This window comes from Globicephala melas, chromosome 5, assembly GCF_963455315.2.
Source record: "Globicephala melas chromosome 5, mGloMel1.2, whole genome shotgun sequence".
In the NCBI taxonomy this organism is placed as follows: domain Eukaryota; kingdom Metazoa; phylum Chordata; class Mammalia; order Artiodactyla; family Delphinidae; genus Globicephala; species Globicephala melas.
This window is the reverse complement of record NC_083318.1, coordinates 72,192,697-72,210,027: the sequence shown is the minus strand read 5'-3', so window position 1 is coordinate 72,210,027 and position 17,331 is coordinate 72,192,697. Positions and strand designations below refer to the sequence as shown.

Genomic DNA, 17,331 nt, shown 5'->3' with positions numbered 1-17,331 from the left:
GGCACGGGCTGCACAGGGTGGATGTTTTGACGAGATGGGTGACGGTGCAGGGGTCTGGAAGCGATGCTGGGGATCAGAGCGCGGTTGACCTCCCCTCCTGACCCTTCCAGACCGTGTGTGTGCGGGGGCTGTGAGAGGGGGTGAGCAGGCCTGACCGCAGGGAGGGCCAGGTTTCGCTGACGACACGGCTAGCTCACTTTCTTCTCCCCCGAGCTGTGCTGTGGGTGCTCCTGGCCTGCTACCTCCATGGTATTATCATATTATTATAAGAATTCTTATTATATTATTCCTCCCACCCAGGTATTCTTCCCCTGGGTCACCGTACTTAGCCTGAGTCACAGCCAGCCGCCCCCCACCAGCTCCCTCTCCAGTGGGAAAATATTAAGAGACAAAAAAGCACTCCATCCAAGAATTCCCGAATAACAGAAGTCAGGGATCGAATCCTTAGATTTAATGAGATCTGTCTCCATGTGCTCTACTTTTATATCTGACATTCCTCCTGGGCTCCAAGCCATATATTCTAATGTTGTTTCAAAAATGGCTGTGGGTATATTTAATACACATTATTTACATCGATTGATGATTGAGATGTAGCTTTATTGAAAACTTTTATTGAGTTTTGTCTATACCATAAAATCCTGCTTTCATATAAGTATTATTTAAAAAATTCAGCCTGTATGTGGAGTCACATTATTGTGAAGGCAATGAAACCCTGCCTCCCCCGCCCACCCCCATGAAAAGATAGTGAAACTGTTGTGTGCAAAGATGACCGCTAAACTCAAGGTCTCCGATGACGGTAGAGGAGTTTAGATTGGTGGAGCAGTATCAGGGACCTAGAAAACAAGTGGAAACAAAGGATAGTATGATAAGGGGATGGAATGTACTATTTCTGCTGAGGTCGTGTTTGCTTAGAATTGAGTTATTCTGCATTTCATGTTTGCTTGTTGACACGTGACCGTGTTAACTGGTTCTCAGCCCACCTTTTGGCCATTTCTTTCTGGGATGGGAGATTCTAGTTATGTGAGCCCAGAATAAGTAGCAGCAGCAGATTTAGTTTTTACAAAACGTAACAGTCTCTTTTTAAAATACCTGTCTCCCAAATCTCTGAGATTCTGTGAGCTGTGAGTCTTCCGTGATAGCCTGAGGACGTGAGAAGCTGTAGGATGATGTTAGAGCCACGGGTATACGTGGGGCCTGTGGTCCTACCCACCCCCTAACTACTCACCTGATTGGACTGAACTTTGGTCGCTCTTCCTAATCCCAGCAGACCCCTCCAGGCCTTGCGGGGGGTGGGATGGGGCGCAGTGATAATCAGTGTGCTTTTGCCAATGACCCCTTGGCCCTTAGCGGGGCTCAGTAAATGGTTTTGTCATAGGATTGCTCTGCATAGCCTTTGGTTAAGACCGTGGGCTCCCGAGTCTGACTCCTGGGTTCAAGTCCTAGCTCTGCCACTTACTGCCTGTGGTCTTTGGGCAGGTTCTTAACCATTCGAAGCCTTAAGTTCCTGTCTGTTAAATGGGGATTATGATAGTAAGTACTTACCTAATGGGATGTTGTGAGAATAAATAGTGCAGTTCCTGGCATATATAGTGGGAGTACCCAGGAACTTATTGTCATCGTGTTGGAGTGTTGAACTTGAGTACACATGGCTCACCAATTTGATGCATTTGGGAACTGTTAGGTTTTAAATTGTATTTCTCCATTATTTACAATATTCCTTGGACATTTCACTTTCTCAGTAAGGCCCCCCCGACCACCCTATTTAAGCGGCAATGATCTACCCTCCACTCCTTCCCCCTCCGTGCCTCCCCTTCACCCCCTGCTCCCCGGAGTCCCCACCCTCATTTCCTGCCTTGTTTCTCTTCACTGCACTTGTCACCTTCTGATGTACTGTCCAGTGTACTTGCCTTTTCTTTCAGCCTGTCTTTGTCCCCTGTTCTGTTGTCAGAGCCTAGAATAGTACCTGGCACATAGTGGGTGTACGGTAGATAAATCTTTATCAGGATGATACTGTTGACTTTGAAAGTGGTGGTACGATTCTATACACCAGTAGTATAAAAGCTACTGCAGCTGCCTGAGCTCAGAATGTTTCATTCGGAAGTTCTGACTGATGATTTGCTGATTTGCCTGTCCCAAACCTCCTTTCCTAATAGAGGAGAATTGAAGCCGGGTAGAACAGGTTTGAGGGGATGATGAAGTTGGATGAGGAGAGGAGTAGGCTGATGTCATTACCTCTTCGACGGTTTACTTCTGACACCTGTTCTTTCAGCGTGACCGTCACCAAACTCCAGGCCACCCGAGGAGATGCTGGTCTCGATAGTGGACTCTCTCAAGTATCATTTTGCTTTCTTGTCTATTCTACACACAACAGAACTTTTGTTATTTTTCTCTTTTAGGGCACCAATGCCTCTGCTCTGGAAAAAGACATTGGTCCAGAGCAGTTTCCAATCAATGAACACTACTTCGGATTGGTCAATGTAAGTATTTTAAAATGTACTATCTTAATCAAATGTTTTAGAGTTCTTGAAGCAACTCCATTCCCGTTTTCGTTATTATCAAGCTTTAAATAATCGTTCATACTCCTTGGTTACCATAAGTGGCAAATATTGGGGTGGGGGAAATTTAGTCCAGTTTTTGAAAGTATGAGCTGCCCCAGAAGAAAGTGTTTAATTAGTGCATTATCGGGTCAGATTCTCATTTTTTCCCCTGTGCTTTAGAAGATTTCTGCTGCACCCATAACTTTCACAGTGATATTATTAGCCTTTGTAGCAGTATCTGCTTTTGTATGTTCTCCCTTCACCATCTGGGTGGGCTCCTTGGTAGCTTTGTTTCAGTATGCATCAGTTCAACCAGAGCATCGAAAGCGTTTCCAGCTCATCACCAGTAGCGATTCAACAGCACAACTTGGTATTTGAAGCATGGGTGGGGAGTCAGGGGAAAACTGGGGCCAGTTTACCTCAAAATCCCTTGGCCTCATTTTGCTTGTGCTCAGCAATGGTCCCCTTGTAGATGGCCATACTTGCCAGGGCCTGTGTCCTAGACAAGTTGATTATGACCAAGTAGTGAGGCAGTATTGCCCACCACCCCCGTGAGCTTTCTTCCCCACCTGATCCTTTCTCTCTGGGGTGGAGGATTTAAGTGACATCCGGTGTTAACTCATAAGCACCTGGTTTTCTGGAACAACTGCTCTGAGTGTGGTCTGTCAGTTCAGGTGTGATAGGTGGTAATTTCTGCTGGGACCATTCTCTGAGTGAATGCCACCTGTGGGATAATGGAGTGGACATTGGCTTTGCGGTAGTACAGACCTAAGTCTGAATTCTGCCTATGCCGTTCACTAGCTGTGCGATCTTGGGCAAGTCACTTGGCCTCTCTGTGTCTCCATTTCCCCCTCTGTAAAATGGAGACCATAATGCTTTCTACCTCTTGGCCTATAATGAAGGATCCATGAGAGCTCCTATTGAAGGTACTGACATGAGACTGAGGCACATTTGTGGACACTCGGTCAATGTTAGTTCCTTTTCTTTCCCAGACATTGTCCACTGGCCCAGGGCCAAGTGTTACTAAAGGGTGTCTGGCTGAAGGTGAGGTACTGAGTAACAGAAAAGGATGGTAGGAGGAGGCTACAGTACTGGAATATAGGACATTGTGTTGATGAAATACTGACTCCTAATTTTAATGCAGTTTTTTTAGGCATAGTGCAAAGGCCTCTTGCTTAAGCTCTGTGAGGATAGTTATTCAAGTTGCTGGAATTCTACCTTGTGCAGGGAAAAGACAAGTGCAGACTATGGAGGAAAAAAGAACTAAGGCCATCTCCTAGTCTGTGGAAGCATTGTGAGACGTAAACTTATTAATAGTTTCATTTATGTTTGTTTCGAATGGTAATTCATGAAAGTTACAGCTTCTCTTTAAAAAGACGTTTGTCTCATTGCATAATTGTGTCAAAGTAGATTAAAATATATAAAAATAGGAAGTGTTCTATCTTAACATACGTAGAAATGTCACGTTAAGGATGGCGGTGCATCTGCCTTGCTCTTGGGCAGACAACACACAAGCCAACAACCAATCTTGAAATGCTCATGTTCTATTTTAATCTTACACAGCAGTTCGTAATCTGTTATTAATCTTCTGATTTCCTTAGTTTGTTTTCCTTTTCATTTTAACGTGCATGAAAAATTCTAAAGTGAATGTCTCAGCTATGTGTTCACCCGCAGAGTTGGTTATTATATAGTCAGTTGAAAACCAGGGAGATGATGACTTACTTTTTCCCTCGTTAATCATAATCTTGAGTATCCGTGGCTTTTGAGAGGTCATAGTATTACTCTGTGGGCCCTAATCAGATTGCAGGAGACCAGGAACTGGGTGGTACTGTTGTATTGAGACAATTGCTACTTTGGCGGAAATAAGATTGCTTTGGAGAAAGTGAGGAAATGTGGTCTGAAGCCAATGGCAGGCGTGCTGGAATCTTGAAAGAGAGAAACTAAAACAAGTCCCCATTCGGTGAAGACTGTTTTAGCTGAGCAAGTGGTTCCTAGTTCCTGGATTTCTTTCTGATTGAAATTTTTATTTTCCCTGTCATAGGATTTTTGATGTGTTGCCTTGTGACATCTTTTGTGTAGCCAGCTGCTTTTCTGCGTCTCCACATCATGTCGATTTTTTTCTTCTTCAGTGTCTCTCTCTTTTTTAAGCACCAGAAAGTTTCACTAGATTTTTTAAAATCAAGGCCGAGTGCTTCTTATCATCTTAGAGACTTTTAATGGGCTAGAGAGCTACCAGGCTTGCATATACTAGCATTCATTTCCCTGGTGATGTTCAGAGTGCCATACTTGGCTTCTACCACCGTGAGCAGGGCTGTGATACGCGGAATCTGGGCTGGTTCACGTGGAGGGTGGCCCTCTCCCTCTCCCCACCTGGTTCGGAGGTGGTGCAGCCCCGGACCCTGATTTGAACCATCCCTGTTGTCCTTTGGCAGTTCGGAAACACATGCTACTGTAACTCCGTGCTTCAGGCCTTGTACTTCTGCCGGCCCTTCCGGGAGAATGTGCTGGCATACAAGGCCCAGCAAAAAAAGAAGGAAAACTTGTTGACATGCCTGGCAGACCTTTTCCACAGCATCGCCACGCAGAAGAAGAAGGTTGGCGTGATCCCACCAAAGAAGTTCATTTCGAGGCTGAGAAAAGAAAATGGTGAGTAGCGTGGAGACGAATGGGTTTCAGGCTCTGAAATAAGGAGAATTGACAGTTCTGTATATCCTCAAAACGAAACCTTTTTTTTTTTTTTTAAATGGGAAAATAGTATGGCCAACTACTCAACTATCATTTGAAAAGATATTTCTCCTTTTCCACCCAGTATATAAAACAAAACTGAATTAAAGATATACTTAAAAATTCAAATTTATCATTCCATTTTGGAATGACCTTTTCTTTTTGCTCCACATTGGAAGGAGTTTTTTCTGGGTAGGATCATTGTAAGAGGAGAAATTGCCCAAGGCAGGACACTGATTGGAATACATAGGTTGATGCAATAATTGAATAAAATAGTACTATCTTATAAACTTGTCATAAGTGATTAAACTAAATGCAGATTGTCTAATCAGAGGCTCTGCTGTTTTAAAAATAATACCTTTGATTTTTGTTTGCCTAAGTTGAAGGATATCAAGCTGATATTTTTCTGTGATAAAAAATGTCCTGCTGTCACCTGATTTTCTTCTTTTTTTTCTATATTCTTTTTTTTGTGTGTGTGAGAAGCGGTGGTAGAGATGAGGTTATTCCAGAAGTTCTGCATGGGTAATTTTTATGACTATAGAAATATTTGATATGACAACTTGTGTTTAGCCTAGATTTCAGCCTTACTGCAACAGACTTGCACAGTTAATCAGATGTTTGTTTTATAAAGTCTCATTTAATTTGATTGCCATCTTTTGAAGTTGTTGTAGTTTATACACACCAGAATAGAAATAATCTGAGAAGGAAGCAGAGCCCTCCCAAGTCTCCTTGTGCACATGATTAATAATGAAGTTTCACAGCTGCATTCATCTCTTGATTGTTTGTCCTTATGGCAGGGAACAGGCTGCTGGAATCATTTGTATTTGGTTTCAGAACACTATCAGATAGATACATTCTCATATATATCCCTCATCTCCCTTATGTGTTTCATTTAAGCTGCTTCCAGGTTGGTCCAGGGTTTAATATGATCTTTGGGAAGAGACCCTGTTGCTCTGCATAAATTACGAAGTGAATAATTGATCATTGGTGGTCACATCATATTAAATACTGATACTTTATCAGGGAGTTTATCAAGTAATTCCTGTTCTTTTTCTTTTTCTTTTTTTTTTTTGTAGAACAAATAAAAATGTTGGTAGCTTTTTATATATGTGATGACTTCAGGAAGATATGGGAAATTTAGTTCTTGGTGGGTGGTAAAAAGTGGAAGTGAACAAAAATTTTTTAAAAACTTATCCATTGAAGTTGCAAAATAGAGGTGAACGTATTCCATACGTGTCCACTCTTTCAATATAAAAATGGAAGTGTGGTTTGTAAAATTAGCATTTTCTTTGCTTTTCAATAGCCAGAGATTGAAATACCGACCCTCTCCTTTCCAGATCTCTTTGATAACTACATGCAGCAGGATGCTCACGAATTTTTAAATTATTTGCTAAACACTATTGCGGACATCCTGCAGGAAGAGAAGAAACAGGAGAAACAAAATGGAAAATTAAAAAATGGCAACATGAACGAACCTGCGGAGAATAATAAACCAGAACTCACCTGGGTCCATGAGATTTTTCAGGGAACGCTCACCAATGAAACTCGATGCTTGAACTGTGAAACTGTAAGCATCAGGAGGGCTTTCATGTAATTTGCTTGTGTGTAGTTGTACTAACTGTGTTGTGCGTGAGTGTAGTGTGGTATCGTAGCACCTAGCAGTTGTCTTCAGTATGTGCATACCGTTCTGTTTATGTGTATGAGCCTCAGATGCAAACTTTTGGAAGCATGTCTCCATCTAAGACGTCTCAGCTGGCTGAAGTAGAGTGATGAGGGAAAATCTCAAGAACTAGATTGCTGTGCCTCATGGACTAATTTTAGGGTCTACCAATGGGAAGTATTGAACTGGACCTCCACCGGTTATCTTGAAATGAACTTGGCCACAGGGAGGTCATGTGTGACTTAGAACAGACCACCTCCCCAACATAAAGGGAATCAGCTGTGTATGGTGAACTTGAAATCAGAAGACAGGCTTGACTTTTTTTTTTTTTTTTTTTTGGCTGCTTTGGGTCTTCGTTGCTGTGCGCGGGCTTTCTCTAGTTGCGGCGAGCGGGGACTACCCTTCCTTGTGTTGCGTGGGCTTCTCATTGTGGTGGCTTCTCTGTTGCGGAGCAGCACTAGGCGTGGGCTCAGTAGTTGCAACACACAGGCCCTAGAGCGCACGGGCTTCAGTAGTTGTGGCATGTGGGCTCAGTAGTTGCAGTGCACAGGCCCAGTAGTTGTGGCGCACGGGCTTAGTTGCTCCATGGCATGTGGCATCTTCCTGGACCAGGGCTCGAACCCGTGTCCCCTGCATCGGCAGGCGGATTCTTAACCACTGCGCCACCAGGGAAGCCCCCAGGCTTGGCTTCTGATTTTCTAGCAGTTAGCTGGGTGTATGGGACAAATCCCTGACAGCACTGTTGCCAGGGCTGGGTTAGCTTATGTGTCTGGGTGAGTCTGGCACATGGTAGGTAGGCACTTAGTGTTAGTTGAATTTGAAGACATTTTCCAGGGTGTGATTCAGGATGTTGCCTTGGCTTTCTGTATTTGATTTAACTCTCTGAGTGGCCTCTTAATGTGGTAGTTAAAAGCCCAGCTTTAACTAAAAAAAAAAAAAAAAAAAAAAAAAAAAAGCTTTTTAAAGGCTTTAGGGCCAGGCTGCTCAGTTTGTATGCTGGCTCTGCCAGTCAGCAGCTGTGGGACCTTGTGCAAATTATTCACCCTCTCTGACCTCACCTCATCTGTAAATTGGGGATGATGAGAGTGCCTGTCTCGTAGGGTTGCTAGGAGGATTAAATGAGTTAGCTTTTGGAAAGCACTTAGAACCATGCTTGGCACATACCAACTGTGCAGTAAAAGCCAACTATTACTATTTATGATGACTACTAATAACATAGAAAGTATGGGTTCATCTGAGGTCTCAGAGTTTCTTAATAACGTCATATGAAAAATTCTGTAGGATTGTGCATCTTTCTGGGGAGAGAGACAGTAGTTGCATCAGATTCTGCCGAGGGACTGGCACCCAGAAATGGTTAAGAAATGTGGATTTAAGTGGGAGGCTCTTTGTTTTTTGGCAGTCTTCTATCCTTCTAAACAATTTTTGAAGCATTTGGAGCATTTGAAGCATTCTGGTTTGTTCCTTGTAGAAACAATTAGAAAACATAGCTAAGCAAAAAGAGACTAAAAGTTACCAGTAATCTCCCCACCCAGAGATGATAAATTTGTAACACTTTCTAAAAATTGTGATCACGTTAGCCCGGAGATAACCATTTTGAAATATATCCTGCCAAAACATTTTCTGCACATACTTATCTATCTAGAGATCTCTCCTCCTTCCCTTTCTCCTTCTGTTCCAGTAAAATTCAAATGCATACAGAAATAGAATAGTATAATACATCCCATATGTGTATGACTGAGGATCAATGATTGTTAACACGCTGGCCCATCTCAGTCATCTTTCCTTTCACGCCCCCTCCCACTTCACAGAACTGGTCTATTTTTAAGCAAGTCCCAGGTAACATCATTCCATTTGTAATTTCTTCATTACTTTGTTATATATCTCCAAAAGGTAAGAAATCTTTTTTAAAAAAACATTGGTACAATGCCATTATCACACCTAAAAAGAATTCCTTTAAATCATTGTTCACTCAGTGTTCGTTTCTCTGATTATGTCACTTTTTCTTTAAAGCAGCTGGTTAATTCAAATCAGTATCCAAACGTGGTCCACACATTGCATTTGGTCAGTATGTGTCTTAATCTATGAGTTACCACCCCTCCTTTTTTTCCCTCGTAGTTTAGTTGTTGAAGAAATCAGGTTGTTTGAAAGAATTTCCCACATTCTGGAAACATCCTGTGGTGTTTAACTTGTATTGTGAAATGGCAGTACGTTTCTACCATCCTATTCTTTGTTTCCATTCAACCCACCTATTTTATATTCTTTTTTTTTTTTTCCTCTTGCCTTTGTATCAATGAAACGTCTGTCTTCCTTCCTATTTTTTTTTTGTTGTTGTTGTTAGTTTTAAGTTCTTTTAGAGGTTACTCTAGAGACTACAATACACATCCTTAACTTGGTTTGTTTTTTTCCCACTTTCCCAGCAATGCTAGAACCTTTGGAACCCTTCATCTTCTTTTCCTTCTTTTGCATTATAGTTTTGTGATGAACTCCTGAGTTTTAACATTTTATGTGTTTTAATCCATTGCAGTTTTTTTATTCTTTTTGATACTAAATTTATTTTTAGAGTAAATTCATGTCCTTTTTAAACATCAAAATTAGGGCTATATTGTACGTAGTATAATCTGCAGACTTGCAGTCTTTTTGCTTTCTTCCCTTCTTTTAATAAGGGAGTATCCCTTGGTACCATGCTCACCTTACCTCTTGTATCTATTCTGTCACCAGGTCCTGTCTTGTTGTGTCTCTTTAATCCTCTTCATCCCTCCTGCTCCCACCCTGGCTCAGGCCACCCATCACCACTTTCTCCTGTTAATGTCTCATGCCCGTTTACTTTTTTAGAGCAGCCAGAAGAACCTAGAAGCGTAGAGGAACCCATCAGCTCGTGACTGGCCGTCTCAACTAAGCTACAGCAGTAACTTCCTACTGGGTTTTCTTGCTTTTCTCTTGCCCTTTTCCATGTTACTCTCGTGCCCAAAGTAGAGTAGTGGCCTCCAGTTTCTTTATCTTCTTTGAGAGAGTATGTGTACATTTTGATTTATCTGTTCTTTGAATGTTTGCTAGAACTCGAAACTTACCTGTGCATCCCTAAAATAAATAGCCGTTTGGATTTTTTTTGCTCTTTAGATGAATGGAATCATGCAGTGTGTATTCTTTAGTGTCCTGGGTTTTTTTTCGTTTTTTTTCTCACTATCCCATGTGAGATTTATTTGTGCTGTTGCATGAGGCTTAAGTTCATTCATTTTCGTTGTCATATAGTATTCCATTGCCTGAATATACCACAATTCATGAATCCATTTTACTGTTGGTGGGTATTTGGTTGTATCCAACTTGGGGCAACTATGAACAATGCTGCTCTGAACATTCTAATACATATACAATCTAGTGTACATAAATCTAGTTCCTCTAGGATATATACACAGAAGTAGATTTGTTAGGTCATAAGATGGGCTTACCATTAACCTCATTAGAAAATATCAAATTCCCCCAAGTGGTTGTACCATTTTATACCCCCAGTGCATGAGCATTCTTATTCTCCACGTTCTTGTCTATACCCACTATTCTCAGATGTCTCTTCACTTTGGTAGTATAGTGGCTGTTGTAGAGACAAGTATTCTTTTATTCAATAAATACTTTTTTTTTCTTCCCACATCTGCTAAGTAAAGGTATAGACACTGAGGATGCAGTGAGAGCCTGGCCTTTCTGAAACTTTGAGCATGGAAGACAGACATTAATAACAGAGTGGATAATTCATTTTGTGGTTACAATTGCAAAGTTCCGTGAAGGAGTACAGAGTATTCTGTGAGCTTAGATACAGGAACCAGAACAATGGGGCATCACATCTCTACATTTAGGCGGGAAACCTGCCCCAGACTGTACAGCTGGTCTAATTCTTTTGGTTATCTTTGAAATTAACAGTTACTACATCCGTCTTGTGATTCTCTGTGTAGATTTTCAGAAAGACTCAGTCACATTTGTAGTTTCTTTTTTTGTCTGAGAACAGGTCAGTTGATCCCAACAAATGCAAAATTGCACCCGCAGATAATTGTATTGCAGAAGCTGTTACAGAGCCTGTTTTCTCGTGGAGGGTTACCACGGATCGGAAGCCTGTGCCCAAAGATTCCTCCAAAACTTTTGGATCACACCATAGAGTTTGTTTTAGCGGGATTCCAACCATTTATACTTCGTTTGTGGAAGAGAATGAGAGTGTGTGGGTGTGTCTTTGTGGAGGATGGTGCACTCTGAAAAACGTACATTTATTATCCCCTGAAATGATTACATTTGAGGCAGGAGTGCTTTCCACCTTCCCCGCTCTGGAGTTACTTGGATAATCACCTCCATTTCCTTAGATCCTTTAACTGGACGGGATCCTACGAGTCACCTAATCCTTCCTCTCCCAGTGCCCGAGTCCCTTCTGTGACGTCCTAGCCAGTTGGTCACCAGCATCTGCTGGATCCTGTCCAGAGATAGGGAACTCAATCTTCCCAGGCGATGCCTTCCATTTTTAGAAAGCTCTAATTGTTAGAAAGCCCTCTACTTTCTAAGAAAATGCATAGTCTGCGGGCTTTTTAGTTGTTACTGTAGAATGTTGAGAACTTAGTGTAAAAGAAGACCTAAGTTAAAAGTTTTCCTTCACAGGATGAGAAATATGGGGCCCCGTTTAAGTAACGTCCTCTGCCCAGGGCAAGCAGCCTTTACAGAGCGCTTCCGGCAGAATTGCCAAGACCATTAGTGAACACTCACAGTGGGATTGAACTGCACTAGATCTGGAGCAGCAAATTAGCCCCTGGGGGAGCCTCGCTGTAGGGGCGGCCTCAGCTGGTAGTTCCTCCAATTGTGCAAAACCCTTTGTGCCAGTCTTCGTGCTTTCAGACGATAATGTTTTTCTTTTTCTGGGTCTCACCCTTTGTAAACGTTGCCTGTGATTGCAGTGCAGATGTCAACTGAGGGGTTTACGGAGACAAACGGTTTCATTCTGCAGTAGACTTGGATCGACAGTTTTAAGGGGGTCATTCAGTGCTGACTGTCCCAGATAACCGTAACCAAGGCACTCCAGAACGGAGGCCTGGGGATTTTCCAGTCTAGCCTCAGTGTTCCCTTGGTTGGAGCTTAATTTTGTTGTTGTTGTTAATTCCCGCCCCCCGCCCCCACTTTCTCTTTCAACTGAGTTTTTGCTTTGCAGATCTGTGGTTCTCAGTGCTTCTCAGTGGCTTTAAGACTGAGAAGCCAAAAGGTTGTCTAAAGAGCTGCTTTGTGAAGTACCAATTGTATGCCCCTTCTTGTTTTGTTTGCAGAGGTTAAAATTGACTCAGTAGAGCTTCTGAGCCCTTCACAGAAGAGGAGTGGGGATGGGCGCTGTGGTCAGGTGGAGTCACTCGCTGAGGGGTGGTTCTGAGTCCCCAGGACTCAGGTGGGCTGTGGTTGCCACTCTTCCTGAGCCCAACAATTTGGCACCGACTCTGAGCCAGCACGTTTTCAGTCCCTGGCTGAGCAGCGTGGAGCTGCCACCTGGTCACCTTTTCTGCTAAGCCCAGCAAAGGCGGCTGGGGATTTAGAAGCACATTTGAATAGGATTTTAATTACTCAGGAACTTAGCAAAGCTCATGATTTTTTTTTTTTTTTTTAATTACTCAGGAACTGAGCAAAGCCCTGTATATTAATTTGTTCTATTAATTGGTTTGTAATGAATTAAAAACAAGAGCAAGTAGGGTCTCTTCCATCCTTTTAAAACTAGTTTTGGGGGAACTCCATGCCCAAAATCGGGGGAGAAGAAAGGAGAATAAGATGTAGCCTGTACCTGCCGAGAGTATCAGTCTTAGTGATACATATGTTTCCTTGGAGACAAGCTGTGTTTTCACTTAGACCAGAATGAGATCCTTGTGTGTGGGAATAAAATGGTTTTATTTTCTGGCAGCTTTCTGGGAAGAGATAAAAGGAAAAAAAAAAAAAATTGCTTGATCACTCATTGCTTTTGACTATGTCAGTCTGAGACAGGGGGAGAGAGAAAAGTCCAAATGGAAGGGTTTAGTGCCATGTTTTGATGTCACCGGTGGGGCCATCCACCTGAGCAGTGCTTTCTCTTAATTCTGGAAGCAGTTTGCACTGGGAATTGAGAAAGTTACAGTAACTTTCTCCAGTTCTTTAATTAGATTTGTACCTTTCTTCCCTCTCCCTGAAACAAGTACAGGGAAAGATTTGCATGTAAAGGGAGACAGTGTTTCTTTGTTTTCATCCCCCTTCAAGTACAGGACCTTGAGTAGAACTATCTAAATTATGTATGACTTCAGTTGGCTATAATCGTTTTATTATCTCTCAGAGAAAGGCCATTTAGGTTTAAAAAAAGTTTTACTAATTAAAAAATATAATACCTGTGAATTATTTTTTAAAAAACAGGCACAGGAATGTATAAAAAGAAAATCATTCATAATTCTTCCACCCAGATGCCATTATTGGCGTTTAGATATCTTTTCATTTGTTTAGTCTTTTGTTCAGTTATATATTCATTTATTTAGTAAATATTTATTGTGTACCTATTAAATACTGGAAATTGTTTTATGTACTAGAGATATAGCAGTTAAAACAAACAGAAAAGATAGTCCCTGCTCTTTTATTTACTAATATACACATTTAAAGCTATACATTTTCCTTTTAGCACTGTTTTAGCTGCATCTCTCAAATTTTGATACATTTTCTTTGTCATTAGTTCAAATTATTTTCTAATTTCTCTTGTGACTTTTTTTCTTTGACCCATGTATTACTTAGAAGTGTGTTGTTTAATTTTCAAATATTTAGTGTTTTCCTAGGTATCTTAATGTTTTCCAATTTCATTCTGTTTTGGTTAGGGAATATATTCTGTATGATTTCAGTCTTTTACAGTTTATCGTGACATGTTCTGTATCCTAACACACGGTCTATTTTGGTAAATGTACTTGAAAGCAGGGTCTCTCAACCTTAGAACTATTAACCTTTCGTATCAGATCATTGTTTTTTGTGGGGTGCTGCCCTGTGCATGTTTAGCAACATCTCTGGCTTCTACCTACTAGATTCCAGTAACATCCCCCAAAATGTGACAACAAAAATGTCTCTAGACATTGCCAAATATCCCCTGAAAGGCAGTTTCCCTTGTTAAGAACCACCGAGTTGAAAATAATTTATATTTTGTAGTTGTTGGGTATAGTATTCTATAGTTATCAGTAGGTCATGATGGTTGGTAGAGTTATTCAGATTGTCTGTGTTTTTCTTGATTTTTTCCCCCATAGTTTTATATTATTTGCTGAGAAAGTAGTGTTAAAATTTCTAACTATAATTGTGAGATTTGTCTTATTTCTTCCTCTAATTCTGTCAGTTTTTGCTTCATGATTTTTTTTTACTTTTTAAAAACAACTTTATTGAGGTGCAGTTTAATTACCATGAAATTCATCCATTCAGTGATTTTTTTTGGTGGGGGGTGATTTGCTAAGTTGTGTAACTATGACCAAAATCCAGGTTTTTTTGGGGGTGGGAGTCTTACAGCCATTTATTGCTTTTTTTTTTTTTAACATCTTTATTGGAGTATAATTGCTTTACAATGTTGTGTTAGTTTCTGCTGTATAACAAAGTGAATCGGCTATATGTGTACATATATCCCCATATCCCCTCCCTCTTGCACCTCCCTCCCACCCTCCCTGCCCCACCCTTCTAGATGGTAACAAAGAACCAAGCTGATCTTCCTGTGCTATGCGGCTGCTTCCCACTAGCTATCTATTTTACATTTGGTAATGTATATACGTTAATGCTACTCTCTCACTTCGTCCCAGCTTACCCTTCCCCCTCCCTGTGTCCTCAAGTACATTCTCTATGTCTGTGTCTTTATTCCTGTCCTCCCCTAGGTTCATCAGAACCACTTTTTATTTTTAGATTCCATATATATGTGTTAGCATACGGTATTTGTTTCTCTTTCTGACTTCCTTCACTCTTTCTTCAGTCTGTATGACAGACTCTAGGTCCATCCACCTCACTATAAATAACTCAATTTCGTTTCATTTTATGGCTGAGTAATATTCCATTGTATATATGTGCCACATCTTCTTTATCCATTCATCTGTTGATGGACACTTAGGTTGCTTCCATGTCCTGGCTATTGTAAATAGAGCTGCAATGAACATTGTGGTACATGACTCCTTTTGAATTATGGTTTTCTCAGGGTATATGCCCAGTAGTGGGATTGCTGGGTCATATGCTAGTTCTATTTTTAGTTTTTTAAGGAACCTCCATACTGTTCTCCATAGTGGTTGTATCAGTTTACATTCCCACTAACAGTGCAAGAGGGTACCCTTTCCTTCACACCCTCTCCAGCATTTATTATTTGTAGATTTTTTGATGATGGCCATTCTGACTGGTGTGAGGTGATACCTCATTGTAGTTTTGATTTGCATTTCTGTAATGATTAGTGATGTTGAGCATCCTTTCATGTGTTTGTTGGCAATCTGTATATCTTCACTGGAGAAATGTCTAGGTCTTCTGCCCATTTTTCAATTGGGTTGTTTGGTTTTTTTTCTATTGAGCTGCATGAGCTGCTTGTATATTTTGGAGATTAATCCTTTGTCAGTTTCTTTGTTTGCAAATATTTTCTCCCATTCTGAGGGTTGTCTTTTGGTCTTGTTTATGGTTTCCTTTGCTGTGCAAAAGCTTTGAAGTTTCATTAGGTCCCATTTGTTTATTTTTGTTTTTATTTCCATTTCTCTAGGAGGTGGGTCAGAAAGGATCTTGCTGTGATTTATGTCAAAGAGTGTTCTTCCTATGTTTTCCTCTAAGAGTTTTATAGTGTCTGGCCTTACATTTAGGTCTCTAACCCATTTTGAGTTTATTTTTGTGTATGGTGTTAGGGAGTGTTCTGATTTCATTCTTTTACATGTAGCTGTCCAGTTTTCCCAGCACCACTTATTGAAGAGGCTGTCTTTTCTCCATTGTATAGTCTTGCCTCCTTTATCAAAGATAAGGTGACCATATATGCGTGGGTTTATCTCTGGCCTTTCTAGCCTGTTCCATTGATTCGTATTTCTGCTTTTGTGCCCATAATCCAGTTTTAAAACATTTCCATCACACCAATAAGATCCTTTGTATTGGGCAGTTAATCTCTGTTGCAAGCCTTAGGCCACCGCTAAGCTACTTTCTGTCTTTAGATATTTGCCTTTTTTGGACATTTCATATATATGGAATCATACAAGATCTGGTCTTTTGTGTCTGATTTCTTTCACTTACATAACATTTTTGAGATTCATTTGTGTTGTAGCATGTGGTTCATTCCATTTTGTTGGTGAATACTGCTCCAGCTTCATATATTTTTGAGGCTCTGTTATGAGGGACTTCCATATTTTTGATTATGTTTTTCTAGTAAATTGACCCAAGTATTAGGAAATACCATTTTTATTTCTCATAATTTTGTCTAAAATCTATTTTCTTATATTAAATAGCCCACTATATATGTATATTAACTCTTTACATAGTATATTTTTTTCCATCCATTTTTTTTCAGCTTATCTGTTTCTTTATATTTAAAGTGTAGCTCTTGTGGGCAGTATGTAGCTGGTCTTGCTTTTTAAAAAAATTCAACTCAATTTCTGACTTTTACTTGAAAAGTTTATTACATTAGTGTTTATTATAATTATTGATATGGTTGGGTTTGAGGCTCCCATTTTATTATTTGTTTTCTGTTTATTCCCCCGGAGCTTTTTGTTTCTCTCTTCCTCCTTCTCTGCTTTTTAAATGTTTTTCCCTTTTCCGATTATTTGTGTGTGTGTATATTACATTGAACAATTCCATTTTAATTTTCCTCTTAGTATATCTTCGTACGTTGTTTTTTAGCGGCTGCTCTGGAGAGTACAGTATATTCTTCACTCTTCACGGTCCCCATCCAATTAATAATGTTCCATTTCGCGTAAAACATAGTTAACTTATAACTGTGTAGGTGCATATTCCTTCCACCCCTGACCTACCTTGTCCTTTACGCTATAGTTGCTACATGTATTACATTTACGTGTGTTATAACCCCCACAGGATCGTGTCATAATTCCCATTTTTGATGCTCTTCACTTTTTCTTGAGGATCTGGATTTCCATCTGCTAGCTTTTCCCTTTGGTATAAAGAATTTCCTGTAACCTTTCTTGTAGTGCAAGTCTGTTAATAATGAATTCTGTTCACTTTTATCTTCATTCTTGAAGGATATATTTATGGGATGCAGGAATTCTGTTTTGATAGCTTTTTCTTTTAGCATAGTAAAGATGTTCTGTGTCTTCTGGCCTCTGTAATTTTTGATGAGAGGCCAGCTTCCAACAGAATCATTCTCTTGTAATGTGTCATTTAAAAAAAAAAAGTTTATTTATTTATTTTTTAGCCATGCCACGCAGCTTGTGGGATCTCAGTTCCCCAACCAGGGATTGA

General features: G+C 40.5%; 1 protein-coding gene across 1 annotated transcript in view; it reads left to right on the top strand.

Annotated features, from left to right (window-relative positions):
• Positions 1-17,331, top strand: part of USP46 (ubiquitin specific peptidase 46) — a 62,542-nt gene that overhangs the window by 23,674 nt on the left and 21,537 nt on the right. Inside the window, 3 exon segments of the mRNA XM_030880519.3 lie at positions 2,397-2,477; positions 4,970-5,183; positions 6,599-6,828. Of these exon segments, the coding sequence (XP_030736379.1) occupies positions 2,397-2,477; positions 4,970-5,183; positions 6,599-6,828 (525 nt within the window).